The sequence below is a fragment of the Erigeron canadensis genome, chromosome 5 (assembly GCF_010389155.1).
Source record: "Erigeron canadensis isolate Cc75 chromosome 5, C_canadensis_v1, whole genome shotgun sequence".
Taxonomy (NCBI): Eukaryota; Viridiplantae; Streptophyta; class Magnoliopsida; order Asterales; family Asteraceae; genus Erigeron; species Erigeron canadensis.
In genome coordinates, this window is record NC_057765.1 from 5,103,998 (window position 1) to 5,123,302 (window position 19,305).

At 33.4% G+C, this 19,305-nt stretch overlaps 1 protein-coding gene across 1 annotated transcript; it reads left to right on the top strand.

Moving 5' to 3' along the window:
- LOC122598888 lies at positions 1-11,187 on the top strand. Its single transcript, XM_043771370.1, has 7 exons — positions 1-230; positions 3,367-4,444; positions 6,288-6,348; positions 6,437-6,543; positions 7,785-7,875; positions 10,284-10,331; positions 10,912-11,187. The coding sequence occupies exons 2-7, from the start codon at positions 3,456-3,458 to the stop codon at positions 11,011-11,013; spliced, it is 1,398 nt and encodes a 465-aa protein (XP_043627305.1). The 5' UTR covers positions 1-230; positions 3,367-3,455; the 3' UTR covers positions 11,014-11,187.
- Positions 11,188-19,305: the final 8,118 nt, after the last annotated feature.

Consider the following 19,305-nt stretch of genomic DNA (forward strand, 5'->3'; position numbering starts at 1 on the left):
AAACCCACCTTCACATTCCATTCCATTCCATTGTAACATAACACAACCACCATTCCAAGAAAGAGAAAAACTTTCAAAGAAAAGGCTGCAGCAGCCTGTTTGGTTGATAATTTTTCAATTTTATAAAACATAACAAAATTAGTTTTAGAGAACTATAATAAATAACAAAAAGGGGTTTCAAAAGTTGCAAAATTTCAAACACTGAAACCAATCTCATCAAATCTCCCTAGGTATAAACGCTCTTTACTCTCATCCCTTTATTAATTTGCAGTATATACGTTTTTGTATATTATATATATATATGTATGTATGTATCTATATGTTGATAGTATATCTGCTCTGTTAGGATCAAAGCCCTTAGTTGTTGAATGTATTAGGGTTTTTTTGTGGGGGTTTGTTGCATAAATTTATAAAATCTTGAGTCGCGGATATGCGAAAAGTTTATAGCTTTAGTGTATATATATTTAGATTTCAATTATTATGCTTATAAACTTGTTTGACTGTTTCTGTGTGAGGAACAGCAGTTGAAATTGTCGAAGTGTTCATGATACGAAACATATTTATAATCAATTTGTATTTTAAGTATATATATGTGATACCATATAGATCTCGTTTAAAGAAGCCCTAATTATAGAATAGTGGAGTCTTGGTTAGATTAGATTTCGGTTAATGTGTATAAACATGTTTAGTCGGTTTACGTTTGCTGTATTATTATAGTATTGACCGGATATTTAGTAAATTATATATGCAGTGTTAATCAGATCTAGTTTAAAAAAGAGAGCGAATAGGGTCTAGGGACCAGATATTTGGTCAACATTATACGCAAAATTGCAATACCTAAGTTTAAGACTTACATATAGATACATACGAAAGGAATTGTGTGAGTAGGATGAGAGTAAATGCATCTTGGTGTCTTCGTTGTAAATTTTTTTGCTTTATAAGCTTGATCATGTAATATGATAGCACGATACTAAACTTTTATCATGAGTTCTAGTATAATTGTAGGTGTTTACGTTCAGAAGACATTCAAGGCTAAATTTTATATGCATAGTTGCAGTGCTAAGCAGATCTAGTTTTCTCAAGAACACAAGAAAAGAGCTTTTAAATGGCCTTCTGTTTTTGATCAAAAAGTAGTGTTTTCCCGTGTTTTTAGGCCATAAATTAGAGAGTTAGAGGGCAGAGAAGGGGTTGGATTTCACCTATGATCAGATCAATGATCAGATCAGTGGGCAACCATAGTTTACTTTTTTCGTAGTGTTGTTAACGTTGTTGAAAGGTCATTACTTATTTAAGCAGGCCTCGCTTTTCGGAGCTAGAAAGAGATCGAATAGGGATCAGATACTTTTTTAACTTTATACGCAAAATTGCAATACTTCAGCAATTAGCGTCGTAAATAGAGAGTAAATACATACGAAAGGAAACATGGGAGTAGGATGAGAAAATTTACATAATGGGACCTGAAGCATCTTAATGGTTTCGTTGTGATTTTTCTCGTTTTATATGCTTCATCATGTGATATGGTAGCATGACACTCAACTTTTATCATGAATTTATAGTATAATTACAGGTGTTTACGTTCTGAATGTCAACCTAAGTTTTTGTGATCATATATGTTCTAAGGGGTGTTTCTATATGTGTTTTGGAACTGATTATCTGTGACTTGAATATTAATAACTTGTTTTCAGTGTTTGTATGAATGTATTCTGTTTCTGAGGAAATAGTTGTGTAATGATCTTACAACTTGCACCTTCGCTAATTTCTAAATGGTAATATAAAATGGTTCATGTATTCTTTCTTTAGCCAAACTTGAGTGACTGTGCTTATTGAGTTATTTCCATTTCATTAAATTTTATGCCTTTTTTCACACGAATATCATCTTTGGTTGTTTTCCTGTTGTGTAAATAAAATGCTTTTGGGTAAAAGGGATTACCCTGGTTCAATGCGTAAATATAATTGCCGAATTAATAACAAAAGCACATCAAAATACTTTTAACCCAATTACATTTTTACTACACTTATTATCATTTATAATCTATTTCAGAAGACTTTTAAAGTATGAGTCTTAAGTTCAATGTGATATGGTAATGTTGTGAACCCTTAGGACCAATGATGTATTTGTTTTTGGTTTAAAAAGCTTTCCGAGGTGATAGGCTTTTTTCATTCCTTTTTTTTGTATAATGATGTGGTATCAACTATGATTTTTGTGAAACCAACATGGCTGTATAACTAGCTCTAAAGTGGACTAGTGGTTAAAACCTCACCAGGTTAACATCTTGGCATAGTCAAGGAAAAAGTTTAGGAAACGGCCACGGGAATATTAACTAGGTTGCGTTCTTCAAATCCCAAGGCTTGACTTTTGCCAGGTAGCCTGAAATTCCTCTCCTTTTACCCACCATGGTCGTATAAAAGTATGTTTGCTTGTTATGTTGGGTGCATATGCATTTTTCTATTCAAAGTTTATTCAATCTGGTTATGACCTGACATTCAGTAGAGCTTTTGCTATATGCGTAACCTCTTCTGTAGGTGTTTGTGCATATGTTCCTTTTACATCTATATGATTGTTACGTTAGTAAATAGATTGAGAAAATACAAAAGAATGATTAATTTGCTTTGTGCTTGTTTGTCTTTTCTCAATTTGGGGTCCACTAACAAAACATAAACTGGTCATGGTGTGTTGTGGCAATGGGTAAATCGTAGCAGAGAAGGGAACAATCAGTGTATGGCCTGTGTAGACATTTAGTGAGGTACGATTGGTGGAGGAATCAACGAATTAAAGGGACATAGGCTTCATTTTTTGGGCCGAATCAAAAAGTTTTCTATCTTGTTTAGTGTCTCACTGTGATCTAGAAGAGAAGAGGATACGTGGGTGGAATTAAGATCATGGAATAGATGGTGCTAGGGCAACTATTGTAATATACTTGGAGAATAAGGCTTCTTTCTAAAGGGAAGTAATGTTAGACTCATTTGGAACCTCCTGGATTTAGAGTTACGGTTTAGTAGCGGGCTTAACTGGTTTTTTGCAATGATTTAGTTACTGGCTCGGGCGGTTTAATAACTAAGGTTTAACACCGGGATTTGATTTATATAATTGTCAAAAGTACTTTGCCTTAACCAATTCTTTTATTAAGATTTAGTAATAAGTAGTCATTTATTGCATGTTAGTAAGATTAATAAACTTATATGTAGATATTATGATTAGTTTCTTGGGTTTTGAGAGAGACGACCCAACTTTTAAAATTCATCCAACCAGTTTCATCTGTTATTTTCGCTGGATAAACTTGCTCAGGTCTTTACGTTTTAATTCTGGTTCAAGTATATGAGGTTTCTCTCTTTTTATGTTTGTATATTGTTTTGCTTTGTGATTAGGTTGCATTGGGGTGCACGTGGATTCCAGATCTACACAGCTGCTACTTCCAAAGGTGTATGTTTAAATCAAATAAATAAATGACCTGGCGATGATGTTGGTACAGAGTTCTCTTCCCAGTACAATTGATGCTGGTCTCTCTTCTGTTGCTCAGCACGTGGAGCAAGAACACTCATGTGTGTGGATCCCCAGTGATGGATCATGGCAGGAACCTACTGTATGTAATGAACATCCTCAACTGGACCAATCACATGCTATTGAAGTAATCAAAAACAAAAATAAGGATGATAATTTGTGCTCTATAAACTTAAGTTTTTCTTCCCAGTTATCAAATATGTCTGAAATTTCTACACCTAATCTTGTGTACAAAAGAAGGAAGATTCAAAAGAAAGCTGATTTGTGTGACGTGTTACCACCTAATCAATGTTCTACACCGACTTTTGTATACAAGCGAAGGAAGTTTCAAACTGAATCAAAATCAGGATCTGTTGATGGGGACCCACTTGGAGACGAGCTTATTGAAGACCCAAAAGGTAAAAGGCAAAAAAGCTCGAACGTGCAGGGAGTAAATGATAGTTGTTCATCATCAAAATCGAATCTCGATACGGGTTCTTCTTTGAAACAGCAAGTGGATGATGTTGGTGAGTGCTCATCTTCAGGTGTAGTGATCATGGAAGGATCAAGTTCCTGTTTCTCCTTTCTTAGAAAGCATGGAGTGTTTGAAAGAAGTAATTCTAAAAAGCCGACAGTCGTTGAAAAAAATACTTGTTTGAGGGCGTGTCAAGTCTGTGATCGATCAACCACGACTTTGAAAATGTTAATATGTGATCTCTGTGAAGAGTCATTTCATATGTCTTGCTGTAATCCTGTTATAAAGAAGGTACCGGCTGGCGATTGGTTCTGCCATTCTTGTTCAAGAAAAAAACTCAAGAAAATGGAGACAAGTTCCAGGACATCAAGCCAGGATTCTTTAGGTCCCATAGCATCTATGTTAAGAGATGATCACCGTTATGCATCAATTATTCGTATCGGTGAAAATTTTCAAGCAGAGGTTCCTGATTGGTCTGGTCCCCTAGCTAGGTACGTTTTTCTGCTAACTCTAAAGTTCTATAAAGATGGGTCAATTTGGTTGTGTTATATTGTTATTGAGTCTAAAAAATATAGCCAAAAAGAGAATAATATAAAACCGGATGAAAGCCTGCTAAAATCTTTTGTACCACTTACCAAGTATTATCAAGTGTTAGACTAATAGAAGAGAGTTTCAAACAGTAGTTGATGGTGTTGAAATTGCCACCTTTAGTTGCACATGGTGTTAGTCATAGGGTGTTGAAAACTCCATGGGAAGGTGGTGGAACCTATCAACCTAACAAGAGCCTGGGTCAAATGATAGAATTTTTGAACATGAGATTGGGATATGTAAAGGGAAACTAGTAGGATGGACAAAGATGATAGAGGGTAAAGATCAGTGACGAGACTGGGGGGCGAAAGTAAGAGCAAACTCCAATTGAAGGGCACACTGGATGGAAACAGGAAAGTATAATATGCAATCAAAGAGACCTGTCACATGCTATAATTTCGGAGATGATTATGTGAGTGTGGAACATATATAAATGTAAAACTAAAGGGGAAAAGGCAACATTGTAGTAAGAAGTAAAACATGAGACCTATATAGGAAAGTAGGCATAGTGAGAAATTATATGCAAGAGAAGGTAAGGGAGCGATCTACATCATATGTAAATGATGTAAACCCTCTATTTGAAAAGGAAAGTGTTAAATAAAGTGGAGAGGTGAACTAGTAAGAAAATTGAACTAAAATAACTATTAAGGGTTGTAGCACATCCTGACAACTCATAGTAAAATGAAATTAGGCAAGACTTTGGACTCGGTGGAATTTCTATGGTATTGACGAGACTTTGATCCACCGTAACAATGTTATGGCACACTAAGTTTTATAGTGTTTCTCTTGAGGTAAAATGGCGTATGTATTGAGGAAACGTAGCATGATCTCGTAAAGTAATATAAAGTTTACATATAAAACTATAAAGGTTAGATGTTTAGGCAAATACAATGGAGTCTTGGAAGTTGGGTAGCACTTAGGTTACAGGGTGATTAGATTGTTTGGAACTCAGCTGTTTTGTGTTGAGAAGGTGACAATGTTGGCGAGGGTTGGGTAAGGTGTCGAAACAGTCGGTTGTGTTGATCTGTCACAGTGTCACACCTTCCTTTCCAGGTTTACAATTGTGACCCCGATCTCGCAGATGTTTAGATTCCAGCGATTGATGGCACCATGTCTTCAATCTGCTGAGTTCTAAATAAATAAATAATCTCTTTGTATTATTAAGTGATTATTAGAAGATTGTACTCGTTTTCAACTATCACTTTGGGTGATATACATGTGACACACTTTATTTGTGGCTAATATAACCTCCAGTTTTTACCCAGGGTATCACTTTTGAATTGCCCAACTATCTAAAACATACATCACAGTTTATCTCTAGTTTTCCCACTGACATCTTGGTTAAACATATTGCCGTTATAGAAGGGAAGAATAATTGGAGAAAAACAACCTCAAGAATGATATACATTTGAGATAACTATTGTAGTCCTTTGACACGATAAAATGATTAATATACTTGAGGAAGATGTAGATAGTGAATAGGAAAGGGAAATTATGGGACAAGAGAAAGACAAGTGTAGTTGATTAGGATACGAAGGGTGATTGGGTAATGAGACTCATTCCCCTCAGTTTTATGGATAAGTGCGAATAATTCTGATGTTTATTTCATCATTATTAACCCTTTGTCGTATTTTTTTTGTTCTGTACAGTTATGATTTCTGCTACGTGTCTCACTTTCACCTTTTTTTTGGTCTTTTTTTGTTACTTGCATTTGTATTTTATTAAGGCTAGCGTATCTTGATGCAGTGAACTTAATGATTACATCGAGCCTATGGAAATCATTCCTTCGGAGTGTGCTAGCTATCAAGTAAGACCTTCCTATTGTTTGGACTTGACTGTTTTGGTTGGTGCTGGTGTAAATCTTCTGTAAGAGATATTGTACATAATTATTTCAGGAATGGAACTCTAGCAAACTTTCAAGACTCAGTTCTATTGGGAATTGGATTCAATGTCGAGAAGTAGTTGATGATGTTGATGGAACTATATGTGGAAAATGGCGCAGGTGATCCACCTGTTTTCTAGCTGTATTTATTTTATTGTTATCTTAGAGGTTGCTATTTTGAACCCACTATTAAATCAGTCTATATGGGCTATATTTTCTCTCTTATGGTTCAACAGGTAAACAGAAACAAAAAATAACCAATATAAAAGAAAATGTCTAACACATACTGAAAATATCCCAAATGTTGATAATGCATAAATCCTCTGTATCATTTTTTTTTAAAGTTAAGATGATCATTGAAATAAATATAATATTTGTGAACATGCATGATATACTGTAACTAACTACAGTATCAATCAACAGATGTAAATTTTTTTTGGATATAAAGTGTTCCGGGTTTGTCCAATCCTACCCATACTACTCATTTTGAGCTCCCCTACCAAGGCCCCATTTCACCGCCTCCCAGTTTCATGTATCCTTCTAACTACTTAATAAGCATGGTTATTCAGCTTTTCTCTATGTAATTCTTTTGTTCTTCCCCATGGGCCATGGTCCATCTATGATATAAATCTTTGGCTTCGTATTGAATTTACTAACGTCATTTTTTCTTTTATTTTCACATACCCTTTTTTTATCCACTTTGGTTGATCAATCTTATTGGGTTTAAGATTCTGGTCTCTATAAAGGTTGGTTTTAAAATGTGGTTAGCACTCTCAGGTGATATGTATCTGAAACCCAATTACTTTTATCAGTTTTACATACCGTTTTCTACCAAGTAAATGTTTAAAGATACTTAAAAATTACTTCTACATAACAAAAGTACTTGAAATACTTCACTTACCCGCTAAAAATTTTCAAAAACAAGTAGCAGTCACAAGGTCATATGAAACCAAAACGGTAATGTAAAATGTGTATAATTAACAACAATTATAGTATATTAGTAATTTAATAAAACTACAAGAGACCATTCAATTTTATTTGTGTTGGTTTTAATAGGTTTACCAAGTGAATTTCTACTTATATTTACAAAAAGCTGGATTAGAAAGAACCCAATAATAACCGAAGTAATTTTAGTAAAGTATGTGGGTGAAGAAAAGCTTGGCGCCTTTCTCTTAAAGTTACGCAATAAAATGCCTCTTCATGTCGCCTTATTTACCAAGACTGTCTAGAGTAACATAATGCGTTCTGACCATCGCCCAGGGTCTATGCCTCCCTTTTTTTATACCAAGCTGTAAATTGTATATTGTCCAAAATACCTGTTGTTTACAGTTTCTGATTCCTTGATTTTAAACATGTCTCAGGGCTCCTCTCTTTGAAGTTCAAACTGATAATTGGGAATGTTTCAGCTCTGTCCTCTGGGATCCAACCCATGCTGATTGTGCTGCCCCACAGGTATGTCTTTGGTGTTACCCTTTTTGTTTTTTGCTGCGTACTCTTAATATGTATTTGCAAAGATATCAGACTGGAGAATTTTTTTGTTTTTTTCAAATGTCACTGGATGTCTCCTATCATTTCACCAGTCCTTTTTGAGCTTGGTCACTTATTTGAAGTTATGATTTCATGTATATGTTTATTCTTCAAATTATGGGACTTCATGTTCATTATGGCCTAGTGGTAAGGCAACCTTAAATTCTTAAAAGACCCGGATATGAACCTTGCTGGGTAAACATCTTGGAATGACAGGGAAAAAGTCTCGGTTTAGAAAATGGCCACAGGAATACCAATTAGGTCGCATACATCAGAGGTTGACTTTCCCGAGGTAGCCTGTATAAGGATCCTTTCAGTTTATCTATTTTTTATGACACAAACACACATATGAGGAGTGTGGCTTGTGCCTTGGGCCCCCAGTAGGGTTGGAGGCATGGATAGACATAGACTTGTGCTGTAAGAATAGGTTGGTCCATACATGAAAAAAGCAGAAAACTTGATAAAAAGGAATATTTATCATTATGATTAGCATTTTAAATTTTGTAAGCCAATTTAAGAATTGTTTAAGCAGAGAAAATATTGAGAAAAATTTGGACATGAAAATTATGAGTCATCTAGAACCAGGATGTTTTTGCACAATTAAAAGGTGGAAGAAGAAAATAAAGTAACAAATTAGAAAGCATAGATGAAAATAAAATACCGAGTCAGCTATAAAAACTAAGAAGGTTATTAAGCTAAATAAGATATCGATAGTGAAGAAAAGAAGAGACTATTAAATAAGCTCATTTTAGAGATGAAAAATGACGAGTAGGTAGCAGACCCATAGTCACAGGAAACGGGTGTGAAGCAGAGTTTTTTGTATGGTACACCTCGTACCGAAACGCGGTACGAAATCGTCCCAGACGAAGGGGAAACGCGATCCAGAACGTAAATATAAGCGTACCTGATTTGACGTATCAAATGCTGAAATTCGCGTTCCAGGAGCTTCGTTTCGCCGTACCGAGTTGATAGAAATCGCGATCCAGAACATATTTGTTCGTTTTTCCGGTCAAAACAAAGAGAGGAGAGAGAAAAAGATAATATAGCGGTTGTACGCCTGTACGTGACTTATTATTTGTCAATTGGGAAAAGTGTTTTAGATTTGAAAAGTAAGTGGGCTTATGTTGGGCTGACCTTATTTTTAAAAAGTCCATTCCTAGCCACGTTTATGACTCTATACATTCACAGTTACAAGGGTATATTAGTTTTGGTTTATTTTTTGTTATTACGAACAACTTTTGGATTTTAGTATGAATAAGAAATCTTTATTATATATGTTAGTTGTTTATATATTTCGTACCAAAAACGTACCGAAAATGGTACATCGTTTTGCATACCGAATTGGCGTTCCGAATGAATCTACCCACCCTCGTACCGGATTTTGGAGACCTACGAACCGCGTACCAGTTTTCGTTCCGCGTACCACGTTCCATGTGACTATGCAGACCACATAATGTTTGATGGGGGTATCTTAGAAGTAATCGGATTTCATAAATTTCATAAGATATTTATGGCCATAAACATGGCAGCTGTCAAACCCTAGTTGGGTCATCTTTCTTCGTCTATGCCTATGCCTCCAGGGATGGATCCAATTTTCTGTCTTTTTTTGGAATCGTTTATAGATGTGTTATGTTACAATGGCTTCGGATGAGAGAGGGTGGTCGTAGATCATAGTTCTGTAGCGAAGCTAGGCTGTTGATTAATGGGTCAAAAATGGTTCAGAGTGTTTGTGGTACATGCTGAAACCAGAACCCGCTGGGATGGGATGACTGAACATATTTGGTCTTTTTCTATAGTTGGTTGATCCGTTAACCCTGATTACAAAGTCTGGAAGAATAAGAAATAATAATGATAATCTAATGTTATAATATAAAACATTCTTGGAATCTTGGAGTCCGTAAGCATTAAATTACCATTTTGCGGGACATTCAACGTGCTTGACTCATTCCCCTTTGTTTGACCCTACAGGGATAAACCATATCCCAGATAGACCCATTCAGAAATTGCCTCCACCATAACAAAAATTTGACCCAATTAGAAAGTGCATATTTTAAGATTCTGGATGTTAATTAATTGACATATATCTCGTAGATACTCTAATAAAAACAGGGGTTAGCCTCGAAGTCATTCATACTCTTCTTTCTAGTACATTGTCTTGTCAAGTTTGTATGCTTGAAATTATCATGTTTAATTATAATTGGGACAATGCCATATTCAGCACCTACTGGAAGCCATAGGCCGCATTTTATGCTACTAGGTCTAAACCACTAAAACTTAAATTTCTAATCCCATCCATCGAAACCTATGATAACATGCAACTGTATGCTTTTCAGGAGCTCGATAGTGATCAAGTTCTGAAGCAATTGAAGTATATAGAAATGGTATGTTTTAGAGACTGCATTGCACGTTGATATTGATTATGTATTATAAAATACCCTTAAAAGTTGGGCGGTTGGCTGGGTTGGGTAAGAGGTCAAAACGGATTTTGGTCAAAAAACTATGTTTTGACAACAGGTCTAAAAGACTTTGGTCGGTTGGTTATTGCTTTAAATATGGTTGTAGGAACTCTGATTCACAAATCACAAGAATAATATTCTTTTGTGGGTAAGGTGATTCAAGAGGTCTTGTGCATTTAAGTGTATGATGAGTGCTAACTAACTCATTTTCTTAGTAGTGGCTTTCTCTTACTTATTTGACTTGTGAAAGATCAAATGGATTCGATCCATTCAAATGTCTACCTAGGTTGATATTGACACTTCGATATAAACTTCATTTTCTATCCATTGACGGTATAAGTTCTTTATTATTACAACTTGACATATTATGACTGTACACTATGAATGGGTATAGGCCAAGTTTCTATAGTCTACAAAAAGGACGTGCAATCTATTCATTTGGCATCTGAATTCATGACATTGTCATTGTAAATTTATGATTGTATATATATTGTGTGACATGTAGTTGAGGCCACGGCTTTCTGCGAGAAGGTGGAAGCGGGGGGCTAAAAAGGCTGTAGCTCAACGAGAACACTCCGGGGATCCAAGAAATAGACAAAAATCGTAGGTGTCATGCTTCTAATACTTCTTTTTTTTTTTTTTTTTTTTTTTGCATATATTGTAGATTTTGAAAAGTTTACCGAGGAAGAATTTTTGTGATAATATTCGGCATTGATGTTCCGAGAAAGTGTATTACATTGCTGATCAAACATTGAAACACGTTAACAAAATGTGTATTCGGATCGAGTTTTAACTTTCTTTTTCGTTTACTCTATCAATAGTTACAAGTTGTCATCAACTTCAAAATCTGTCAAATTCTGAAAAATCGTTATAATATAGCTGGTTACACACGAAAGCTAGATATAAAAAAAAAATCAAGAAAATTGATAACAATTATGTCACCCAACCTGTAGAGATCGAAAACTAGGCACTGCCTTCAAACTAAAATACCATAAAAAAGTATTATTTTTATATCATTGCGTAAATACATGTGAGCTAAAATGGATGAGATGTCAGCCGATCAAACAATATCTCTTCTTTTATATTAATAAAATAAAATTGTGATGATATCACACTATTTTAAAGAAGACTTTCATTGAATGATCTGTTCGTAGTTTTATCAAGGTTTGAGCCTAAAATAACGTTTTTTGGGAATGTACACAATTACATACCTTTTATTGATCAAGATCCCTATCAATCTTCTTTAAAAAATATCATATTGATTTCTAACGGGTCATAAAAACACACTTGGGCCGTATTGTGTCATAAGGTTATACGGGTCACAACAAGTCCCAAATGGTCCTTCGCAATAATGACGCGGGTGGCAGTGGGTAACTCGATTTTAGACTCGTGTCCAACACTGGACACGGAATTTACGATATTAACAATATTAGATTTCCATACATTTAAGTCATAAAAGTTTACAATTTCAAAAAAACACGGTTTTAAGTGTTATATTTTGCAAGTTGTAGTATAATAATCATAGATTCCTCACTGTCATTATTAGCCTAGACATATTGATAGAATTGTTTGTCGTAGTCATTCCACAAGGCACATGCTATATATAATAATTTCTCCATTATAGAATATTTTGAAACAGATGTACTCATAATGTGATATTATTAGGAAAAATAATTAAGAATTAAAATATAAACATATTTGTGATCCTGTACTTGACATTTAAGTATATGTATTTAATCATGATGCACGTTCATAACACGCATATGTTTATTTTCAATCACTTGTTTTATGATAATATGATAACAACTAGGATTGTTTTTATATTCATTGATAACAATTAGGACTTTTCTAATATTTGTTAATAAGTCATTAGGTTTTCAAATTATTTTTTGTAGAAAATATTTCATATGTTAAATTTTTTTTACTTAATTAAATGATTGTAAATTTTAAAAAATTCTTTCAAGTTGATGGTTAAAAATAAATATAAATGAAGTATTCAGGCTAAAAAGTGTAAATTATTGATGGAAAACAAAAAAGTGTAAATTAATGAGACTTTTTATACAAATTAATACAAATATTAATATAATAATATATTTGGATAATGATTATTATGATTTTTAATTTGTAGTTTATCTAAATGATGACATCATCAAAAGTCAATTTGATGAAATCGAACGATGTGATTGATTAATTAATCATTTGTTCAACTGTCTTATAGTATATATTAAGATTAAGATAAGATATGGGTTAAGTGGTTAACCACCCATCACATAAGTTCGAGATCAGTCATCTTTGTCATTTTTGTTATATTTAGTTATAGAAACTACGAAGTATTAAATAAATGCAGTTCATAATCGTTAACTTGAGGAATTGATACTGGTTAGTAATTTCAGATCCCAATCTTATCCCGGTCTCATACTGATTTTGGTATCGAAAACTCGTACATAACTTCAAGTAGGACCTATTCACTTTTAGTATTTTTCAAATTAGGAGATGAACAGTATAAAAAATAAATAAAAATGATGTGTCTAATTGTTATGCCTAAAGATGACCTAAAAAAGATATTAAGCCCTGTGACAAGATCGAAGGTAAAAATAATGAAACAGAATTAACAGTGTAATGTATGGAGTATGCTTAACTTTATGCCTATAAATTAGACATATATATCATTATGCATCAAAAAAATCTCGTAATTTGTTGAATTTTCCTAATAACGCGACGTCCGATCTGGTATCCATATATTTGCCACCGGTACCAAACTACCAAACAAATTTATCATACACAACAATATATGCATTAAATAGTAGTTGTATAGTATATATTGACAAAATCATATTGTATAAGTATCACTTCCCTTTTAATGTCTTGCTTTCAGTTTTATCCCAATGGAGTATATACATGCTTTGTAAATATGTGGAAGTGAATAATATATTTCACCTTTTAAAAAAGGAAAAAAAAACACAATTGTTGTTGCCATGGAGAATGTGAAAGTAAAAGAAAAAGAAGGTGAACAACAAAATCAACCTCCAAAACGGATCAAAACCCAACAACCTTCAAAGCTGAATTAGGTTATGACACGTGGAAAAATAATGGGAAACTTGCTTCTAAAAAAGATCAAGATGAGATGCTTAATACGCTTATACTAAACCTTCGCCACATCAAAGAGCTTAACATCGGGATTCCCTGTTATGAGGTAAATTGTTTGTTTTCTTTATGCATTTTGTGTATTTGTAAAGATTATGCCACTTAAGTACTTTAGTGTTTCATACATAGTTGATTATTGTCAAATTGTATATTGCCACTAGAAGCACAAAAAAGCAATTGGTTAGGTGTGTGAATATTATTGCTACTTTGAAGAAATTTTATAATAAGATAATTAACTGTTTGAAGTAACAGATAGTTTAAGACTTTTTACAATAATCTTTTCTGATTTGTTGTAATATTAAAACAATCTAAACAGATCATTGCAACATCTTGTCAAAATAATCCGCTCCCAAGAACTCCTATGAGTCAGAGACAGAGCCATACATATGTAACTGGGGTCTGATCCCACTTAATAGTGTTCTGTTCACCCTTAAAATTTTTGCTAGTTAATTGTTGATATGACATACTAGGATGTTCAGTTCGTGAGTTGGCTAAGAATGTTTACCCGACCTCTAATTGGGTTGAATTTAAATTATCTTTTATTTTAATAAGTTATATTGTTATTTTTTATTTTTATAAGTTATCTCTTTATTCTATTAGATAATTATAGATTGAGTTGTTTCCTAGTTTAATAATGTTAGGGTTAATATAAATACGGGTCCTTGGTTATTGTAAATTAGAGTTGATTATATGAAATTTGACATTTTTGTCAAGAAAACCTATATGGTTTTGGTCTTTGATTAATCTTATAGTTTTGAGTCATTTGAATGCGTGTGAAACTCCATCAGTTTAATTGTATATAATCTTTGTTATTAGTCCTTTGGGTTGTGGTTTTAACCTTTAGGGAGACCCTTTCTGTTGCTCTGATATAAGTTTGTTCTTGATATTATTACTTGATTTTCTAAGAATTTATATACTTGATTATAATATTATATATAATCTGTTCATGTTATGTCCAGTTAAGCATTGTATATATGCCTTGACCCCGTTGGAAAATTTGTTTGCATAGGTTGAGGCCTTCATGTATAGAGGATGGATGTAATTTTTTCTTCTTCTTTTGTTCTTGGGTGTCTCCTTGTTTAACAATTGATTATTATTATTGTAATTATTGTTAATGTGGAAATAGCTTAAATTATTAGGATAACAAAAAGCACGAGTATCAAACAAAGCCATTGTCACAAATGCTTAATTTCAACTCATTTTAGCATCTTAATTTCTTATCCAACCCAACCATCTTGCCACAACTTTATTTAAACCATTTAAGGCATCTTACCTTTCTTATTATTTTTGCTATGTTCTGATTAATATATTTTATTGGTAAGCTCTTGCTCGTTTGGAAGTTAAAGGTTTCAGTTTTCCATCAAATTTGAAGGGTGTGGATACAACTTCACATTTATACAGTTTAGCTCATTCAAAGGCGCTAGTTGATTGCCATGATAGTGACTCATCTGATAGTGATGCATCTGATAGTGACTCATCTGATAGTTGAAAGTGGAGATTCAGAGGAACCCATGCTTGAAGAGTTTAATTGATTGATGCCTTGATGGCACTTTGAATTCTTGTTTAAACTTGAAATGGAGCTTTGAACTTTTGTTACTCCCCAATTTCATTTAGGAAATTATAGGTTATAAAGTTGTTTGATATTTTTTGTTTTGTTCTTTGTGTGATTTTGTATATCAGATTTTAGTTATCAAACCTGATCTTCCATGCACTCATACTGCTATATAAGTTTCTACATAAATATGATTGCATAAATATAATATCCAAGATCTTAAGGGTCTTGGATTGTCCCCAATATCTTGAGGTTAAAGTAAAAGATTAAAAATTTTCACAAGTTTCTTTACTAAATGTAATGATGATTTAATAACTCTAATAAACTAAGGCAATTTCAAAGTAGATAAAAATTAATCATACATTTGATGATTTTCGAAATTCATATTCCAAGTCAATTGTAATCGTATAATCAATTTCTCATATTAAGTTTCACTTATTAACATCTAATAAATCGAGTTATTATGTCCCCGGTTAAAATTTTAGCATGACATCTAATCTTGTTCCTTTTTATTTGTCTACTTCTATTGATAAATTTTTTAAAATTATTGTTACGTCGGAGATTGCTATTAAAATTAATCACAAATTTACTAAGTGAGATTCTATCACCGCCCTAGGACCATATTCTAAATCACAACATGCAGTCATCCTAATTGCGATTTCTAGTTGCTATGTATTTTATAAAATATTAGCCTTTATATATGTAGTATGCATTTCGAATATTGCCTATGTTTTGTAAAAGATATAAGTAATAATAAAGTAATATTTTTAAGAAGAGAATACCTCGTTTCCGCATATGATAAATTCTTACTTGTTTTTCCCGTAGAGATCACGCCTCATTCCTTCTCAAGATCTCGTCGAGGTATCCTTTGCTCACGAGAATGTTTACTTCTTTCCTTAAAGAAAGACAATCTTTAGTTATGTGGCTTAAATCCTTGTGAAAAGCGAACCAATCTAGTCTTCCGCTCCGTTTAGGATTTTTATTTTTTGCCTTTGGCCATCTCACTTTGTTCCCAAGTTCATACATTGCAAAAATTAGACCTGAAATGTCAACAGAAAAATGATAGTCATTTATGTTAGGATATTCCTCATTGTCCTTATCTTTATCCACGTCATCGGCTTTGTGATTGTCAGATCTTGAATAGGGTTTAGCCCTAAATGATTTGGAAGACGAGGTTTTTAGTTTTCGGTTGGGATGATCATAAGTAGATCGCGACTTTATCCTCATCCTATCCTCCTCATCCGCATACCTTGAACCTCAGATCCTTGCCTCCATCAAGCTCCTACATGGATTTTCTAAAAGATCATCATAGAGTGGAGAATCACTACGCAAACTCATATGGAAAGCGTGTACCGCCGAAGTGATCTCAAGATCTATGATAGGAAAAGACTTTTGGAGAAACTTGTTAAGATAACTTCCAAGAGATTCATTAGAACCTTGGGTGATCTTATAAAGATTTTTAATTAAATTTCTATAAGAATGATTATAAAATAAACTAATCATATGAGAAAATGAAGTAAATGAGTAGGGAGGAAAACTTAGCAGCCATTTCAAAGCTGAACCCATAAGAGTATATTCGAAACCTTTGCACAAGTATCCTTCCTTCAAATGTGTAGGAATAGGAAATCTTTTTATCTTCTCCCTAAATTGGGCAACATGCTCTTTGGGACCTTTAGTACCATCATACAGCTTCAAGTTGAGAAGTTGGATACATTTGGGGATCTCCATATCACATATCGGAGGAGCAAATCTGGAGATATAGCTTCTTGGTGGAACTTCTTTAGAACTGATTCTATGATCCTGCATATTGTTAGTGTCTAGAAAGTAATAAGGGTTCAAAATTTTATGACCTGGGTTCTGGTATGAAGATTCCAGAGTTATGTCAATATCTTGAGCTTTAAGATCTTGAGCTCTAAGATCCTGAGCTTTAAGATCTGCAACTTTAAGATCCGCAACTTTAAAATCCGGAGCTTTAAGATCTGCAACTTTAAGATCCGCAGCTTTAAAATCCAGAGCTTTAAGATCCAGAGCTTTAAGATCCTGAGGGACGTCAAGATCCCGAATTGTTAAGATCTTCAAAGCTCCAAATGGCTTTCTGGTCCTTGATCTTTGCATTTCTATCATCATTTGTACCTGCTCTTTAAGTTGAAAAATCATAGAAACAAGATATTGGTTAGAATAAATAATGGGATCCAACATAGTTGTCCCGGATGTCAATATCTTGGCCGAATGACCATCTTCCTTCTCAGATGATTGGATATGAAGAGGAGAGCCATCTGTTCCTGAAATTGAAGATGATAAAAAGGAAGAAGAAGATCTAGATTGAAATGACATTTTCGCAATAAGTTTTGTAAGATAATGTAATCGCAAGTTTAAAGAAAAAATTTGAGAAAAGCACCACTTGCCCCACGGTGGGCGCCAAATTGTTTTGGTCAAAAATTACCCAAGATAATCACCGTTGAAAACTTAGATCAATTATGTAACCAAACTTTCGTTCGTGAGGTTGTGTGCTTAAAGATCTTGAAGGGTCAGTATACTAAAATGTCAAAATAATTGCGGAAATGTAACGTATTTGCTAGATATTGAATAATCACGTAAAATAATGCTTAAAAGAATGTTTTTATCAAGATAAGACTGTGAAAGTAAAGATCTACTTGTAAAATCTAATAAATGAACATTTAAATTGCCAAGATCTTGAATAAATAACGTTAAAACGTAATAATACTTAAGAATTTGTTAAGAAACAGTAAAAAAGCATAAAATATGAGTAATTAATGTACTTGAACTTAAATAAAAAGATTACTTTGTAAAAGTTGATCTACAGTAAGCAAAACGTAAAGATATGAGCAAAAATTGTAAGAAAAACGTTATATAAAATAGAAATAAAGTAAAATGCATATAGGAATAAGAACACCGTGATTTGTTGACGAGGAAAAGCCCTTAATCCTTTGAGGATTGCTGGCATAAAAACCCCGGGAGGAAGCAATCGTCCATGCCTTGTTCTTTTATTAATGATGTGTAAATCGATTACAATGATAGAGCGACTTGATCGATCTTTCTAAGTGAATAATACGTAAAGTAAAGTGTGTTGTGTGTTTACAAGTGTTTATGAGCAGAAGTGATAATGAGAAAAATTGATTGCCTATGATCGATTAGCCCCTTCGTTTATATAGAGCTAGGAGCTAACTAACTATCCGAAAAATCTGGGATCTTGGAGCTGACTATCCTGAAAATCTAGGATCTTGGAGCTGGAAATCTGGGATCTTGACCAGATTTTCCTCTTTGACTTGATTACTTAGTAAATGAATGTTGTGGAGCCATTTCTACACGTTTTCAACCATAAATTTCGACTTTGGGGGCAAGTCTTCCATTTTAATCGTTCCTGTACAGCCAAGTCAAAGTAAAATAATGGTCAGATATCTTAGAGCCTCAAGATCTTGAACCACTAAGATCTTGGATGCTGAAGATCTTGGAACTTCAAGATCTTGGAACTCGAAGATCTCGGAGGTGAAAATCTCAGGCATAATACCTACCACTTCAAACCCTAAACTAAAGTGCGGGGCCGAAGGCCCCCGTGATCACACTCCCCCCTCGGATTAGATTTTTGCCCCCAAGGGTTTAGATTTTAGGGTTTTAGAGTGCAACAATGTATGTATAAAATCAAAAATGATTTTGCATTGATTTTTAACATTATACATGTGAAATCAAATTTGATTAGCAATTAAGTAGTCATAGTTTACAAAATCAAATTTGATTTTATTTATACATTTAGAAAAACAAATGAAGTCCATATCAAGAAGTATTTAGAAAATCACATTTGATTTTATGCATACATTTAGAAAAAGAAATAGAATCCATATCAAGAAACATATGCAAAATCAAATTTGATTTTATGCATTTAGTGTCAAAAAGCTATACAAAATCATATTTGATTTTATGCATACATTTAGAAAAACAAAGAGTTCATATCATGAAAGCTAAACAAAATCAAATTTGATTTTATACGGACAGTGTTAACAAGTTATACAAAATCAAATTTGATTTATACATACATTTAAAAATACAAACAGAGTTCCTATCAAGAAACCATTACAAAATTAAATATGGAACATAACTAAACACAATTTATCATAATTCACAACCAATTTTGATTTGTTAAACAAGAACAAATGTGTAGACAAATGATCAACTAATGAAAACTAT

What these genes read in the sequence shown, in the direction of transcription:
- LOC122598888 (XM_043771370.1), top strand. Translation starts at nt 3,456, where the DNA reads ATGATGTTGGTACAGAGTTCTCTTCCCAGTACAATTGATGCTGGTCTC. An exon ending in ATATGTGGAAAATGGCGCAG is followed by an intron (nt 6,544 to 7,784) that starts GTGATCCACCTG and finishes AACATGTCTCAG; the next exon opens with GGCTCCTCTCTTTGAAGTTC. An exon ending in CTGATTGTGCTGCCCCACAG is followed by an intron (nt 7,876 to 10,283) that starts GTATGTCTTTGG and finishes TATGCTTTTCAG; the next exon opens with GAGCTCGATAGTGATCAAGT.